Below are 17,989 nucleotides of genomic sequence, written 5' to 3' on the forward strand. Positions count from 1 at the left end.
AAACCTCTCTTACAAGCAAAACATGATCAAACCCCAGAACTCATTGAGTCTTAATCACATGATGATGTGAACTGGTTTAGTGACACTAGTAAACTCTTTGGATGTTGGTCACATGGCGATGTAACCTGTGAGTGTTAATCACATGGCGATGTGAACTAGATTATTGACTCTAGTGCAAGTGGGAGACTGTTGGAAATATGCCCTAGGGGCAATAACAAATTAGTTATTATTATATTTCCTTGTTCATGATAATCGTTTATTATCCATGCTATAATTGTATTGATAGGAAACTCAGATACATGTGTGGGTACATAGACAACACCATGTCCCTAGTAAGCCTCTAGTTGACTAGCTCGTTGATCAATAGATGGTTACGGTTTCCTGACCATGGACATTGGATGTCGTTGATAACGGGATCACATCATTAGCAGAATGATGTGATGGACAAGACCCAATCCTAAGCCTAGCACAAAGATCGTGTAGTTCGTATGCTAAAGCTTTTCTAATGTCAAGTATCTTTTCCTTAGACCATGATATTGTGCAACTCCCGGATACCGTAGGAATGCTTTGGGTGTACCAAATGTCACAACGTAACTGGGTGGCTATAAAGGTGCACTACAGATATCTCCGAAAGTGTCTGTTGGGTTGGGACAAATCGAGACCGGGATTTGTCACTCCGTGTAAACGGAGAGGTATCTCTGGGCCCACTCGGTAGGACATCATCATAATGTGCACAATGTGACCAAGGGGTTGATCACGGGATGATGTGTTTCGGAACGAGTAAAGAGACTTGCCGGTAACGAGATTGAACAAGGTATCGGTATACCGACGATCGAATCTCGGGCAAGTACAATACCGTTAGACAAAGGGAATTGTATACGAGATCGATTGAGTCCTTGATATCGTGATTCATCCAATGAGATCATCGTGGAACGTGTGGGAGCCAACATGGGTATCCAGATCCCGCTGTTGGTTATTGACCGGAGAATGTCTCGGTCATGTCTGCATGATTCCCGAACCCGTAGGGTCTACACACTTAAGGTTCGGTGACGCTAGAGTTGTTATGGGAATTAGTGTGCAGTTACCGAATGTTGTTCGGAGTCCCAGATGAGATCCTGGACGTTACGAGGAGTTCCGGAATGGTCCGGAGGTAAAGATTTATATATGGGAAGTCCTATTTTGGCCACCGGAAAATGTTCGGGATTTTTCGGTATTGTACCGGGAAGGTTCTAGAAGGTTCCGGAGTGGGGCCCACTTGCATTGGGGGACCCACATGAACGTGGGTAGTGGGGGCAAGGCCCCACACCCCTGGCCAAGGTGCACCAAGATCCCCCCTTAGAAGGAATAAGATCATATCCCGAAGGGATAAGATCAAGATCCCTAAAAAGGGGGGATAACAATCGGCGGGGAAGGAAATGATGGGATTTCTTTCCTCCCACCTTTTCCAACGCCCCAATGGACTTGGAGGGCAAGAAACCAGCCCCCTCCACCCCTATATATAGTGGGGAGGCGCATGGGAGCTTCCTCCTTGCCCCTGGCGCAGCCCTCCCCCTCTCCCAAGTACTCCTCCTCTCCCGCGGTGCTTGGCGAAGCCCTACAGGATTGCCACGCTCCTCCATCACCACCACGCCATTGTGCTGCTGCTGGACGGAGTCTTCCCCAACCTCTCCCTCTCTCCTTGCTGGATCAAGGCATGGGAGATGTCACCGGGCTGTACGTGTGTTGAACGCGGAGGTGCCGTCCGTTCGGCACTAGGATCTCCGATGATTTGGATCACGACGAGTACGACTCCTTCAACCCCGTTCTCTTGAACGCTTCCGCTTAGCGATCTAAAAGGGTATGTAGATGCACTCTCCTTCCCCTCGTTGCTAGTCTCTCCATAGATAGATCTTGGTGACACGTAGGAAAATTTTGAATTTTTGCTACGTTCCCCAACAACATCCACCGTAACGGAACGTCGTTAAGCTATCGGGTCGGGTTTTGGATCCGATAACCCGTTAACAGCCCCGACCAATGGGAAATTTCCACGTGTAAAATTCTTATTGGCCGGATGAAACACGTGTCAGCTCGTGAGTGGGTCAGATAGGCGCCTATGATATGTCGACACATGCCACGGCCCACCACTGGCCCATTTAGCTTACAAAGCCGACCCGTTTGACTTGGTTAAAAGTTAACGGGCTGGCCCATGCAAAGCATGCTTACGGTCTCTTCGCAAATAGCCCATTTTACGGCCTGTTAGGCACTAAAGGAAATCGGCCCAACAACGTCATGTGGCCCGTCGAATATAGCACCAGCCCATTTCACTTTCGGCCCATGTATAGCCCACGACGTCTTTCGGCCCATATGAGGCCTTCGTATCTTTCGGCCCTTTACAGGCCCACGGTGACTCTAGCCCATAATGAACAGTAATTTTCTTTGTACCCGTTAACGGCCCGTGATTTACATGGGCCGTTTCCATCCCGTGTTAGCTTTCAGCCTATTGACGGTCCATACGTTCTTGGGCTCCTTTTCGGCCCTCGATTACTTTCGGCCCGTTACTGGCCTGTTCCCCTAATGGGCCAAATTCGACCCATGGCAAGAGTCGGCCCGTTATTGGCATGTTCCCCAAATGGGCCAAATTCGGCCCATGGCAAGAGTCGGCCTGTTACTGTCCTGTTACCCTAATGGGCCAAATTCGGCCCATGGCAAGAGTCGGCCCGTTTCTGGCCAGCCCGTCCTATATTCTGGCCCATTAACGACCCATTATGCCTGTGAAAGAATTAAGCTTTTGCAGTCCTACGACATGTTAACGGTCCGTTACCGTGCTGGGTCGATACCAATTATGCCCGATTATGGCCCGTGTAGACCCATTTATCCGACGGCCCGAGGCCCATTTATCGACAGCCCGAGGCCCACCGATTACAGTCCCATTTATCGACGACCCGTAGGATACCCATGGATCCTACGGCCCGTATATGGCCCATGGGTAGTTGCGGCCACTAGCAAACCAGGGAAAAAGAAGACTAGGAAATAAATAAGGCCCAAACTAACGCTAGGCTATTAAGACGATTGCACAGATTACATCCACTCCGCATCAAAGATCGCCACCAGTGCAAATATAGGGAACACCCTACACTATACAAAAATGGCTTGTTGTTTTCTTCAGCCGGTGAATGCACGTTAAGAATAAATTTTGTATCACACCAAATCAAATTACAACTATATAACAAAAGGCAGGTTGGCATAAAACTTAACAGTCTAGCAGATAAATGCACCACTAGAAGTTCAGAAGCTTGGTTCATTTGACCTGACTGTTACGTTTTCATGCTGTATTGTCCGATGGAACACCATAACCCTCGCCTTCATTTCCCCTAGGCTCCTGAACAACATAGCAAATGTCTGATAGTCTGGTTTCAAAACCATGCATATCTTGACGACATTGAGCAATGTTTCTCCTTGTTTCACAAAGGGCCTCTGTTAGGGAATGGACTTGTGTCTGGAGCGCAGATACAACATTGCTTTGAGCTTGCATATCTTGATCATGAGGCAGTTTGGAAGATATTGCCTTAACAACCAACCCAGTATTATGCAGGAACGTGCTTTTTGCACTATTAGTGGATAGGTACTGACCCACTGCAGCAAGAGCTGACATTGCGGTTATAGTTGCCCCGCCACCTTCAGAAGGTGGTGGTTCCACCATTTTTTCCATAGCTCGCTGAAAAGTTGAGGTTTTACATTAGTAGTACGAGAACAGAAGATATTAAGGAGGCAGCAAAACCAAACAAAATAGCTTTGGTCTATATACAGAACTTATTCTGGTGAACTCATGTAAAATATTAGTTGTATTTTATTGCAAAGTACATAATAAAACCAGGTTCCAAACATATGGCCATGTACCATCGCTAATGTATTGTCTATTTCTTCACATTGCATTGAGGGCTAAGGATAAAGAGACAAAGTTTATAATACGGTAAGCATAGTATGACATCATTCATATCACAAAATAACTGACAACAGACAAACAGGCAATTGTAACATTGTGTGGGCAAGTCCAGCACGGAACTAGATTACGGGTCAAGATCAAAGGAACATCACTCCTCCCTTTTAAACCTTGTAAGGTGCAATGATACGCTAAGACAATTGTGTATAAAATTGAAAAGAGTAATAGACATTGGCTGCATACCATGCAGTTCAAGGCACAAGTCAGAGTAAGTAGTAGTTAAAAGGCATGAGGATTAAGGACTTACAACAGCGGCTTTGACTGGTGTAGTCATGCCCTTCTTCTTGCTGGTGTGACAGTCCTTGAAGATTTCCACAGCATTTGGTTCAGGTACTTTTTGGTCCTTGTGGGCTTTCCTATGCATTTCGAACAAGTCAATATAGATCTGATAATATGGTACATCGAAAAGAGTGAAACAGCAGCTAATTACAAGAGCCTCGCAGTGTGCAATATAGCTACGAGATCCTGTCGTCTGTTGGAATTTCACTTTCGTACGGTTGGCCTTGTTCTTTGAACAGTTCACCTACCAGAAGATAGATTTGTGTGGCACATGCGTCAATAGGACTTCAACATGTGATCTGATCACATATATATAATGTACCTGATACTTTGGATCAGACCAGTGTTTAACAAGGCCCCTCCAGTCTTCATCCGATATATTTTCCACTGGAGATGTTTGGGAAAGTTCACTGTTAGCCTTGCCTTCAAAGTGAGTTTTCCTCAAATTATACCGATAATGTCGTAGAGTAGACTTGAAACACATGGGTGCAAGCTTGTCTGGTTGCATCATCTTGGCTATCCAACTTGAACCTCATCTGTTGAAAATTATGGGAGTCTCATTATCATCAACCTAGAAAGTATGGGACAAAGCAAGACGATATTACTAGTTTCCATACATAACCATACTTACAGATAAATGGTCGAGGAAGGTGTTGAACTGGGTTTCATCTTTGTCATTCCTGTACTGAATCCATGTTGGGAGGATACATACATGACACCTAACGGCAACCGCTGCCTCTGATACTAACTTGGCTGACTTTGTAGCATCACGTGGCCTTTTTAAACCTAGCTCAAAACGGATCTCCATTCTTCCTCCTCTAGATTTAGTTAACCTATAGAGCATTATCCTTGATGTTTGTTTCCTCTTGGGCCTAGGTGCTAGTCCAACAACAAACATAGGAAGTGTTAGTGTAAATCAAACTGTGAGACTACATATAAAGAAGCATGCAACTGTAACTTGACTCCAGCAACTACCTTCTTGCTGTTGAAGCTCACAAGGTTCATCTGATATTCCCAACTCATCTTGTGTCAAGAGTGCTTGGGAAGTAGTGTCAGGTGGCAAGGAAGCTTGGGAACGTGCTGCTAGCTCAGTTGACGCATGAGTATGTCGTGCAGCTGGTAGTACTGTGGTAGGTGTTGCAAGAACTAGGGCTGTCTCTGCTTGTTTGGTGGCAGCTATTTGTTTCTGTTTGGCTTTTTTTGCAGTTCTTGTAGCATGGGATGCCGTGTTTGTAGAATTTTCTGCTGGACTTTCACCTTCTATTGCACCATCAGTACCAGCAGAATCTGCAGGATTCATTCGCTTCTCATTCCCTGCCATTCTCTGTTTCTTCCTATTTCTATGTGCCATGTTAAGTCAAGCCGAGAAGAAAAACGAATAAAATTAGTTCTTCAGAACAAATTGATGCGTGATGCAGATGAATAAAACTTTGATGTTAGACAAGCACATGATAGGAGGATGTAATATGTATGAAAAACAGGACAGAAGAGATAACCAGAACTATGATGTGTAAACTAAGAAGAAGACATTTCACCAAATTTGAAGCAATGCAATGGAAGTTAGACACCATATGAAAGATGCTACAAATATCGCTCTGCCAAGTTAGCAGTGTCTCAGCATAAATGGCGTTTAAACAAATGTGAAGCAGTACAAGAAATAAATCATATGCAAGATGCAAACAACATCACACTACCATGTTAGAGGTCTCTCGTCATTAGTGCCATTGCATATTCACAGCATTGCATATTCACAGCTTATGATGTGTAAACTAAGGAGAAGGCATTTCAACAAATTAGAAGCAATGAAAGCTAGACACCATATGAAAGATGCAAATAATATCACTCTACCAAGTTAAAACTGTCTCGTCATAAGTGCCATTTCAACAAATTAGTAGTACAAGCTAGAAAAGAATATGAGATGTAACCTATATCACACTCCGAAGTCAAACGTGTCTTATGATAAGTGATTGTTGCAGGTTACACAACAATAGTAATTTGATGTAAGAACATGGTGTGATAGACAGATATTGTATGTTCTAGAAACAGGAACACGTGTCTTATTCAAGTATAATGTGTAAAGTAAGCAGGTGGAATTCAACAAAATTAGAAGCAATACAAGCTAGACATCACACATAACATGCAACCACATATAACAATGCCAAGTTAGAGGGAGCACCAGTGATGCTGCACTAGGGGAGACGTGCTCATCATAAACACAACTTTGTTGAGTGTCTATGCATGTGTTGTCTTGGAAATCATCTTGGGGGTGTGGAGGAGTAGAAACTGTAGAGGCCCTCCGTTTGGAAGGAGCACCTTTATCCGCTGCCTTGCTAACTTCCTTCCGCTTTATTGATTTTGAATTGTCAAGTAAAACCGACAAGAAAAAGCACTAAAATTCTCTCTTGAGAACTCATTCATGCATGATACTGACAATCACTACTTTGATGTAAGGCAAACACATGATACCAGGATGGAATATGTATGAAAAACAGGACGTCATGGCATGTTCACAACTATTTGTGCAAACTAAGCAGAAACCATTCCAGCAAATAAGAAGCAATGCAAGCTAGACACCACAAGAAAGATGCAACCAATATGACTGCCAAGTTAAAAGCGTCCCATCACAAATGGAATTTCAACAAATTAGAAGCAGCGCATGGTATAAATCATCTGAAAGATGCAACTAATATCGCACTGCATATACTAAAGGTGTCTCATCATATTGATTGATGCAGGATACAAAAAAAACAATAGTTTTATGTAAGGACATGCTTAATAGACAGATGTACTATGTACTAAATACAGGAAGGCATGTCACATTAACAGGTATAATGTCACATTTACAGGAGTATAAGCTAAGCAGACTAGCACATGCAGTTTAACCAGATTGGAAGAATTACAATCTAGACACCATATGCAACATGCAACCACATATCACGCTGCCAAGTTAGAGCAAGCACCTCCAATGCTAGTGTAGGGGATATGATGTAATCAACTACAGAGCTACGTTCACTATCTTCATCTAGCATTTTTGTTTCTTGAGAATCATGTCGGGAGGCTGACGCTTCATTCTTTAAATGAGGAGTAGTCCCCTTGCCTGCCTGCCTCGTCATAAGTGATTGATGAGGGATCCACAAGAACATTAGTTTGATCTAAGAACATGGTTAATACACATATGTACTAGTATGTACCAAAAACAGAAAGGCATGTCATATTCAAAGGTATAATGTGTAAGCTAAGCAGATGCAATTTAACCAAATTGGAAGCAATACAAGCTAGACATCCAGCTGGACTGGTGAACATGATCATCTAGGACCTGAGAGCCTGGTGGGAGACGGGCTGCTTCGCCACCATCGCGGCTTTTTTGTTGGCTTCCAGGTGATGCATGTCTTTGCTGGGCTTGTCACTGGCTCGGCCAGTGCCCTGACTAGCTATTTGTCTTCTGGTGCTCACGGGATGGTGGTTCATGTAAAAAATATCTTTCCTTATCTTAATAAAGACCGACTTCGGCCTTTCGAATACAAGCTAGACACCAACATGCAACCACATATGACACCGCGAAGTTAAAGCAAGCACCTGGGATGGTGGTTCATTGCGAGCGAGGTCATCAACTACAGAGCTACGTTTACCGTCTCCATCTGCTGACACTGCACCCTTTATAGCGTTGTAACGTGTCTTGCCTACCCGTATACCAAGCTGGAGCGACTTCTCTCTTTTCTTTGCTGCTTCTCTTTCGGCAGGAGAGTCTGAAATACCCTTGCATAAAAACACAATAGTGAGAGTATGGGTGAAGTGTGTGCAGAACTAGTGCACTGTAAAAGTAGCAGATAGCAGGTGGCTTAAAAATAAATGACAGGAGACATATGATAGCTCTACAACATTGCATGGCAAACAAAATTAGATAACAGTCGACTAAAAATAAATAGGTCAGTCGATTTTTTTAATGAACCGTCCGATCTATAAGGAACGGGCAGATGGCCTTCGTCTATCTCCCGCCAGTCACTGTTGACGATCTTTCACGAACCGCCAGTGACCACAGGCCTAGACCCGTGCCTCCGCCGCCCCGCCCTACCATCGACCTCACACCACCGCCGTGCTTGGCAGCGCCCCCAAGCCGTCCCTTTAATCCCATCCGACCTCCAGATCGCACTACAAGAAATATGTCAACTAGTGACCTTTTGTCAATGACCCTGGAAGAATTGGTCATAGATCTATGACCATTTGAGACCAATTGGTCAAAAGCTGTTCGGGGGGCTCCAAACCCTAAACCATTGCGACCATTTTGGTCAGAAAGGTCGTAATTTCCTTACACCAAATGGTCACAAAGCAAACAGGGCTGGCCGCTGCCTTATTTCTAGTTGTTAACGACCAAAATAGATGGTCATAGCCTTGTAGATTGTGGTTGGTTGTGATGACTAGGCGCCACCTCATCAGTTTTGCCTATGTGTCATGTCCATGTGGCAGTTTTTACCCTAGGTTGTGAAGCAACCTATATTTCTGTCATTCCAAAAATTCCCAAAAAAATCTCATAAATTGTTTGGATCATATCTTCATCAAATATGTCAAAAACCTTCCTTGCCTAGTTCAAAAGTAACTCAACAATATTCATTTCTCCTATTCGGTTCAGAGCAGCAATTTGTGAAGGAAGTACCACTTTGGCATGTCCAAATAGTATCCATTTTCTAGAGTGCTTTCCTATGCCCAAATAACCATCCTCCACCAAATGCCAGCTCAATCCATTCATTATTTTGAGCCGAGCTTCAACATTTGTAGTTATGTCCAGTGTGGTAGTTTGCAAAGCAAGTACCACCTAGGCTCCTCCTTTTGAGGTGAAAATTTGTGAAGACAGTCTTCTTAGTAACTGATCGTCCTCAGCCAAAACTCACACCCATTAGCCATGTACATTTCCTGTACTGCTAATCAAACACTTGGCTGCTAATTCATGTTTGAGCATCGATCGGTCTGCTCGTGAGAATGTTATGTTGTAATTTTCTTCCTAGCACCTACGTGGGGAGTGCCCAATCCACTAGACATGCCTAGGCTGCCCAGAACACATGGCAACGCCATGGTCACGCGGTGACCACGCGGCGGGCATGCAAGCTTATGCGCTCTAGAGTTGGGGCCCTCGGGCACCGTCCGAACCTCGATGTCTCGCCATCAAACCATGTATTTCTGATTAAATAGATACTTGTTTACCTATAAATGATTTTTGGAAAAAATAAATAGCAAACTATGAGGCAGCTGCAGTTCAAATTTGACCCGCTTCCAGCTGAATCGGCGGGAATTTGTCTTTTTCACCAGAGGTGGATCAAAACTTTTGACACCCAACAATTTTGTCAATTGTGCATTAAATATGTCCTAGTATTTTATAAAATTGATTAGGTCCAATTTTGCAACAAATATATGGTAGGTCCTTCACAAAAAAAACTCATTTCAGGCACTCAGAAAATGGAAAATGGTTTTTTCGTCCAAAGAAAATGAAAACTTCCTTAGGGAACATTGTTTGCCATTCCAATATGCACCATTGTGCACAATATGAGATCATTTGAACAAATTATGCCATGAATGTGGCCATAAGATTGATCATTTGGCTTGAAAGTCGTGAATCTTCAGAGATGTAGCTCATTTCTGAGAACACTTTTTTAAAATAATTGCCGTATTACAAGTTTGTTATTTTTCCTGGGAACTTGGCCACATATAATGACACAATGCGAAGGTTTCCCAATTTCTTTTTTTGAATTTTTTATGCCCGTTTCAAAATGCGGTCAAAACGGCGGGAATGACCGTTCCTAGCTAGTGGTTGAATTTTGGAATTTTTTTGGTGTTTCTCTGATTAAATAGGTACTTAAGTAACTAGAAATGATTTTTGGAAGAAATAAATAGCAAACTATGAGGCAGCTGTAGTTCAAATTTGACCCGCTTCCACCTGAATCGACGGAAATTTGTCTTTTTCACGAGAGGTTGATCAAAACTTTTTGCACCCAACCATTTTGTCAATTGTGCATTAAATATGTCCTAGTATTTTAGAAAAATGATTTGGTCCAATTGTGCAACAATTATTTGGGAGGTCCTTCACAAAAAAACCACCTTTTGGGCACTCGGAAAATGAAAAATGGTTTTTTTGTCCAAAGAAAATGAAAACTTCCTTAGGAAACATTGTTTGCCATTCCAATATGCACCGTTGTGCACAATATGAGATCATTTTAACAAATTATGCCACGAATGTGGCCATAAGATTGATCATTTGGCTTGAAAGCCATGAATCTTTAAAGATGATAGCTCATTTCTGAGAACACTTTTTTAAAATAATTGCCGTATTACAAGTTTGTTATTTTTCCTGGGAACTTGTCCACATATAATGACATAATGCGATGGTTTCCCCATTTTTTGATTTTTTTTGAAATTTTTATGCCCATTTCAAAATGCGGTCAAAACGGCGGGAATGACCGTTCCTAGCTAGTGGTTGAATCTTGGAATTTTTTTGGTGTTTCTCTTCTTAAATAGATACTTATGTACCTAGAAATTATTTTTGAAAAACCTAAATAGCAAACTATGAGGCAGCTGCAGTTCAAATTTGACCCGTTTTCAACTGAATCGACGGCAATTTATCTTTTTCACCAGAGGTGGATCAAAACTTTTTTCACCCAACCATTTTGTCAATTGTGCATTATATATGTCCTAGTATTTTATACAATTGATTTGGTCCATTTTTGCAACAATTATTTGGTAGGCCCTTCACAAAAAAACCTCCTTCTGGGCACTCAAAAAATGGAAAATGAATTTTCCGTGCAAAGAAAATGAAAACTTCCTTAGTCAACATTGTTTGGAATTCCAAGATGCACCCTTGTGCACAATATGAGATCATTTGAACAAACTATGCCATGAATGTGGCCATAAGATTGATCATTTGGCTTGAAAGCCATGAATCTTCACGCATGATAGCTCATTTCTGAGAACACTTTTTTAAAATAATTACCGTATTACAAGTTTATTATTTTTCCTAGAAACTTGGTCTCATATAATGACACAATGCGTAGGTTTTCCAATTTTTTGATTTTTTTTGAATTTTTTATGTCCGTTTCAAAATGCGGTCAAAACGGCGGGCTTGACCGTTCCTAGCTAGTGGTTGAATCTTGGAATTTTTTTGGTGTTTCTATGATTAATAGATACTTATGTTCCTAGAAATGATTTTTGGAAAAAATAAATATTAGACTATGAGGCGGCTGCAGTTCAAATTTGACCCGCTTCCAACTGAATCGGCGGGAATTTGACTTTTTCACCAAAGGTGGATCAAAACTTTTTACACCCAAGCATTTGGTGAATTGTGCATTAAATATGGCCTAGTATTTTAGAAAAATGGTTTGGTCCATTTTTGCAATAATTATTTGGTAGGTTCTTCACAGAAAAACCTCATTTGGGCCACTCAGAAAATGATTAAAAATAGTTGGAAAGATAAAAATGCATGCAAATTGGCGATCATCCAAAAAATGTGGTTTAACCTAAGAGAAAAGTTTAGTTGTGCCGTTTTGCAAAATATTTTTGAGAGCTGCTTCACAAAACACCCATAGTTTTAGTACTTAGAAACTATTTTAAACCATAAATTTTCTGAGCCAATCAGGGCTCATCCCACGGATTGCCCCCCTTAGCCGATCTGAACCGTCTATTCTAGCTGATCTGACCGTCCACCTCTCAGCAGCCTAATCTAAACCCTAGCAGGCCGTGCCCGCCTCTCTTAGTCTCTCCCACCTGTCCGCCGCCTCTCTCTTTCCCCTTCTCCCCGATCCAGATCCAACCCAAGCGCCCCGTCCTCCGCTGCCGCCCCGTCCCCTGCCACAGCCACGACATCACAGTCGTGCGCCACCCACCTCCGCTCGCTCGCGTCCCTGCTCGCGCTGCTCCCCGACGGAGCCTCTTCTCCTTGCTGCACGCAGTCTCATCCAGCCCCCCCTCGCCGCACAATGGCCGCCGCGCCGGCGGCGTGCCCCTTCCCCACGCTCCCCTCGCCCTCCTCCTCCCTTAGCAGGTCCACGCGCCGTCTTCACGTCCGCGCGGGCCTGCCGCCAGTGGCGACCGCCTCGCCGCGCGAGCAGCAGAGCGCCAGGGAAGCGGCGGGCGCCAGGGAGAGGAGGCGGCAGCGGGAGGAGGAGAAGGCCGAGGCCGATGCGGAGGATCTCGAGCGGCAGAGGAAGGAGAAGGGGAACCATCATCCTCCGACGCTCTCCATCATCCTCCGGCGCGAGGCCACCAAGGTCGTCCTCGACAAGCGCGAGCCCGGCAAGGGCACCCGCCTCCTCCTCCCTCGAACCATCCTCGAGGTCCTCCACGACCGTGTCGTCGCGCTCCGCTGGGAGTCCGCCTTCAAGGTACCTCCCTCCGTCCCCTCCCTGCTTCCCGCCTCACAGCTCATTGATGCCCAGGCCTTTGTCTAACCATGCCGTGCCCATTGATGCCCAGGTGTTCGAGCTAATGCGGGACCAGGTGTTCCGAAGTGTGCATCGTCCGCGCCCCTCGCCCAGATCTGCTTGCTGCGTGTGCATCCAAGTGTGGAATTCCTCTTTTTTTCACTGTATATCCTCAATTTCTATTACAATGTAAAGTAGGATTCCTCTGTTTTGTTTGCGGTGGCAGGTGAAGAAGGAGGAGGAGTTCAGCACTGGGCCCCTGTCCCTGCTCCTGATGAGTGTCAAGAACAATACTCACGTGGGTGGTCCTCTTGTTTCTGTCGAGATCCCAACTTCTTACCTGTAGTGAAACCGGAATCGGAGATATACTATGGGCTGAAATTTCTTTTTTACTGTCTGCCTGCATGTTTTCCGTGTCTCTGTTTGAATTGAACAGCAGGTGGTGTTCAAGCTGTGCGACACACTTGCTGAAAATCCAAACGACTTAGTTGCTTGTGATCAATCCTTCTGTGCAGGAGAAAGCGGTTTTTGTCAATTGCTTTTGCTAATAGTGCTGCCCTTGTAGTGCTGTGAAGTTAAATTGGCCTCGTGCGTAATATGCGAGTAATCAGCATAGTTGCTGCACGACATTTGTCCTAGTGTTAGTGCTGCATATAATAGGTCCTTTTATTAATTGAAAGAAATGCAGCTCCGTAATCTGAAATTTGATTGCATTTAGTTTGGGTGAATCGTATTTTTGTAACTTGACACTTAGCACAACTCTTTGCATTTTGTTGCAAATGAACCGTATCGTAAATTCAGGATGACCTCCAGGTAATATGTTAACTCATATTGCCACCTAGGAAAAGATTAGAATTAAAATCCAACAGATATATTGGAGATGGAGACCAACTCTGACTAACCTTTCTTTTGTTATAATTATTGAGAATCACCAACAGAGATAAGAATTTGCATGTGGCATCTTCTATAATAACCTGCACACTGCACCACAACTATTGTAACTTAGTATATATACAATAATATATAGGTTTCATCTGCAGCAATAACAATTTCCACAGAACATTCTGTAGATACAATTCTTCAAACAACATTTGCTATCGTTACTTGAGAGTAAAAGGTGGCACTATATCCTAAATTCAGTTTGTTTATCACCCCTTCCAAGTATATGCTGTTACCTACTTAGCTCTAAAATAGAATCATCCCCCGTTTCAACTATTTTATTCTAGGAACCTCCCTTCTGAATCATGCAGATTGCCTGTTACTATGTCAATGAATTTTATCTATGTGAAATTAGAATTTAAGTGCCATCATTCATCTCTTGGTATCTTGTTCTCTGTGATAATTGTTCATTGTTGAGTGCTATATATATACTCTAGTTGTCATGCAGTGCTTGTTGTTCCATATTTTGTTGATGCACCGATAGTTAGTTTTTTGAATGATTTGGTGTGCATGGAACACTGCTTTTTCTTCAAGTCATGATTTTTCTTCAAGTCATGATTTTTCTCAACTGGTGCATGTATATATATTTGGGTGCTAGTCAATTAGAGAATGTCTGTGATAGCATGTCTGTACTATGTGCCAGTGTAGCTGTATTGATGCTTTGGGTTTAATCCGTGCAGCAGAGGACAAGGGCTTCATGGCCAATCAAGGCGCATGGTGCTCGCAAGCGACGAAAGGAGGTTGTTCGACATAGGCACGGAGGAGGAGGATGGGCACGGACGGAGGAGGACAGAGCACCTCTCTTCTTCCAAGTTCTTCTCCTTAACTTCACTTCTTGTATGTGCCTGTGCTGCAGCTCACCCATGGTCTTGTTTGTCCAGTAGGTTAGTGAGCAGCATCAGGAGGAGGAGCTCAAACACGACCACCAAGAGGCACCACCGCAGCAGCAGGTAGCACGTCCATCTCCACTTCCCTCTCCCTCTGCTCCCAAACCTTTTTACTAGAATATATTTAGTACATTCTGTCAACTTGTGTGTCAGTAAGAATAAAAACTAATTATCTAAGGTCCTGTTATTATTACCTATATATGACATTGCTACTGGATTGCCTAGTGCCCCTGTTCATGGTGGGCTAAACTTGTATTTGCTCCTGCTGCTGCGTTTTGATGATCATGAGTGTGATGCATTTTGATGATCTCCTTGTACCAGATGAGTCTGTCGATGAAGCGACAACGTCTCCTCTAGAGGGTGACGATGGTGGCGGCGCGTGTGTGCGGCTTCGACTACAACCTCCTCTCCGGTGAGTCCTTCTCCTACCTCTAGCTCCTTCTCTGAGCTGCTGTAATACCATGCTCTGTTTCATGGCCGTGGCTTATTTAGTCTGTGCTTGCTATGCCTTGTGTATTGGAGCCTAATTAGCTTCTATTAGGGGATAATCTACTGGTTATACCAAGATTTTACATGAAATTTTGTTCTGCTTATTCTGCTAAGGTTGTTTGCAATGGTTATACATATGTTACACAATTTTTGCTGCTGGCTAATGAGCTTTAGAGATGGTAACATGGTGCTGCACTCTCAGGATCATCTTATGACACACAATCAATTTTTGGTGTGCTCAAATTTTTAATTTTAGTGATAAGGAAATATCCCACCTAGTTTGCTGGCTCTCTCACTTGAGTTGGTTTAATAGTAGTGGCCTCCTAACTTGTACTTAGTTGGGTAGGTGCTGGCTAGGAGCAAAAGTTTATATGCATGGATAATAGACTTGCACTAAATGGACACAAATAAAGGAGTTGAGTATTAATTGAACTTGTTCTAACTGGAAACAATTTCTGTATGGTGTACATAAATATCGAGTTGATAGTTGATCTATAGCAAATATAGTTGTGCGTCACTTCTTTACTTGGTTCCTCTTTTACAGGAGCTCCAGGCCTAAGAAAGTTGGAAAGCGCGAAGACGTGAAGAAAAGCGCGAAGACGTGAAGAAAAGCGCGAAGCCGTGAAGTGCTACTCAGCAAAGAGTAGTCTATTCTATTTGACTATAATATTGTAATAGCTGGTATACCTAGGTTGTAATAGTCTACAGAAATTGTAGTACACTAATCTAGTGTCATTTGACGAGTTTCACATGTTCTCTTGTTTGGAATATTTGATTATGAATGTGATTTGATTGTGTGTGAGACGGGAACCTGATCAGTGCAACCCACTTATGAAATAATATGACTAGTTCGTAACTTTCTTATGTTTTGGATCAATATATGAGATTAACATGACTAGTGGGACCAGCTCCAAAATATATTTTTCAAAAATATATAATTAATAGACTGTAAAAGGCCAAAGCCCAGAAATAAAAAGGCTGAAATATTGGGCTCGGCCCATGTAGCCCAATAGAATTCATAGGAAAAATAATAATAGAAATATCAAATTTGTTGGGCTAGGCCCATGTAGAAAACTGAATTGGACCGGGCTGAATCTTGTGCCACATCAGCTTGCCACGTTGGATGCCTACGTGGACTGGGGAGGTTGCTAGTGACCAAAACGCCACAGTAGACATATTTTGGTCATAAACGTCCATGACCTTCTCACAGAGAAGGTCGCTATAGTCAGTTTACGACCCTCAGCTTTTGACCTTCTGTTTTTGGCCACAAAAAGGTCGCAAATGAAAAACTACGACCTTTCAGTGACCAATAGTGGAGGTCACAAGATAGCATATTTCTTGTAGTGTCGGGCGCCAGTAGCTCTAGGCCGCAGACGCCCCTAAGATAAACACCAATGCGCTGCTTCCCCGGTGTAATAGTCGTACTAGTGCATGTTACACCGGGGAATGCTTCCGTTAATTGGGAATCAACTGGCCAGAAATTGAAATTCAGGGGGGCGACGGACCTCTAGCTAAGGTGAAACAGTATATGAGGAGAAACCTTGTGCATCGCGAGTTACTAGGAGAATCTAGTATCAAGAAGAAGCGGTCAACTAGTGTCTTCTGTGGGATGAATACCCTGCAAGCAGAGATGTAAGATTTGCACGAATAAGGGAAGAGGAGTACCTTCTTCGGTTGCCGGTGTGGTCACCTCCACATGTCGCGCCGATCTTCTTGTTTTTACCGGGGAAACCGATGTTCTGGAGGGTGCAGGCTTGGACGAACCCATGGCCAAATTGTTGACTGTGTTGCCGTGGCTGTATGTCAGCGGAGGGGAAGCAGATCCGAGGCGGCGAAGGACGGCGTAGTAGGAGCAGCTCCGGTGCGGTGGAGGGTGGCGAAGTTGGAGCGGCAGCGGTGAGGCGCAGGACGGCGTCGTTGAACTGGCTCGGGTACGGACGGCTCAGCCTCGGCTTCAACTACTAGCCGTGGAGGGCGTTGCGGTTGAGGTTGCGGTGGACGACGATGTCGGGGTATCGGCTCCGGCGTGATGGAGGAGGGCGGGGGTTGATGGGTGGGATGGGGTGGCGGATGGAGGACGCCGAGGTTTCGTGGCTGGTGGAGAGGTAGTTTTGGCGCCCACGGAGTACGAATGGGGAATCAGACAGGTGGGGGGGAACCATGTTTCGGTCTGGGACGCGCTTGTTTTTTGCTTTTTTGAACAGAAGATGGGACGCGCTTGTTTGAAATTTGGGGAAAGTACAAACTTTTCCCCTCTTAAATTCCGGACCTACTGCGGGTCGGGGGTAGGATGGTAATCCCAGGTGTCCCAAATAGTGGGCGGGAGCGATTTTGGCCGCGCGCATGTGTGCTTAGGTGGCCATTGTGCTTAGGCGGCCATTGCGTGGCATCTAGATGAAGCTACAAACCTACCCCGGTTTAGACCTTTGGACGTCGGGCCGGTAGGTTGCACAGGTTGGAGTTATTAGAAAAGTAATTTCCTTGTACTACCAAACATTGGTCTCACGCGGTTTCGGGCGAGTAGAGGCTCTTTTGGCGCTTCGTTCGAAATTTTGAAACACAAGCATTCACGTTTAGAGTTCTCTTGAACTATGAAGATTGACCTAAATAGACAACGTTATATTTGACCTTGTATGTTTGAAAACCTCATTAAATTATCCACTTCCTTTTGAATTTTGACACTTGAAAATCCTATAACTACGATTATTTTGGAATGGAGGAGCTAAATTTGAATCTATTTTGTACACGACTACATATGCTATTATGTACAAAATCAGAGCAAAGATTGGTACCCCCATAGTTTAGGTATGGTTTACAAATGCCATGATATCAAATTCAAATAATTGAATGGACTTCATGTTGAATTCGAGTTTTTTAAACCACCTTAGGTTGAATTCAAATGTATACTAGTTCATAGGTAGCTATTTATAAATGTCCATTGTGTAACTTTCGTATGTATAATGTGCTTTACACACACAACATGAACTATACTCACGTTTATATTTGATTGCTAA

The 17,989-nt window shown here is 43.7% G+C and overlaps 1 protein-coding gene across 7 annotated transcripts; it reads left to right on the top strand.

The window, feature by feature from the left end:
- Window positions 1-11,982: 11,982 nt before the first annotated feature.
- On the top strand, window positions 11,983-15,779 carry LOC119335911 (pentatricopeptide repeat-containing protein At5g48730, chloroplastic-like). 7 transcript variants are annotated; one of them, XM_037607956.1, is made up of 7 exons: window positions 11,983-12,621; window positions 12,713-12,799; window positions 12,887-12,958; window positions 14,283-14,411; window positions 14,484-14,549; window positions 14,808-14,898; window positions 15,520-15,779. In XM_037607956.1, the coding sequence occupies exons 1-6, from the start codon at window positions 12,217-12,219 to the stop codon at window positions 14,841-14,843; spliced, it is 795 nt and encodes a 264-aa protein (XP_037463853.1). In that variant the 5' UTR covers window positions 11,983-12,216; the 3' UTR covers window positions 14,844-14,898; window positions 15,520-15,779. The 7 variants fall into 7 exon arrangements, with proteins under 7 accessions (XP_037463853.1, XP_037463855.1, XP_037463858.1 ...); XM_037607958.1 differs by having other exon boundaries at window positions 14,283-14,339; XM_037607955.1 differs by having other exon boundaries at window positions 11,984-12,621; window positions 14,280-14,411.
- The last annotated feature ends 2,210 nt before the right edge of the window (window positions 15,780-17,989 follow it).

This window comes from Triticum dicoccoides, chromosome 7B, assembly GCF_002162155.2.
Source record: "Triticum dicoccoides isolate Atlit2015 ecotype Zavitan chromosome 7B, WEW_v2.0, whole genome shotgun sequence".
Lineage (NCBI taxonomy): Eukaryota > Viridiplantae > Streptophyta > Magnoliopsida > Poales > Poaceae > Triticum > Triticum dicoccoides.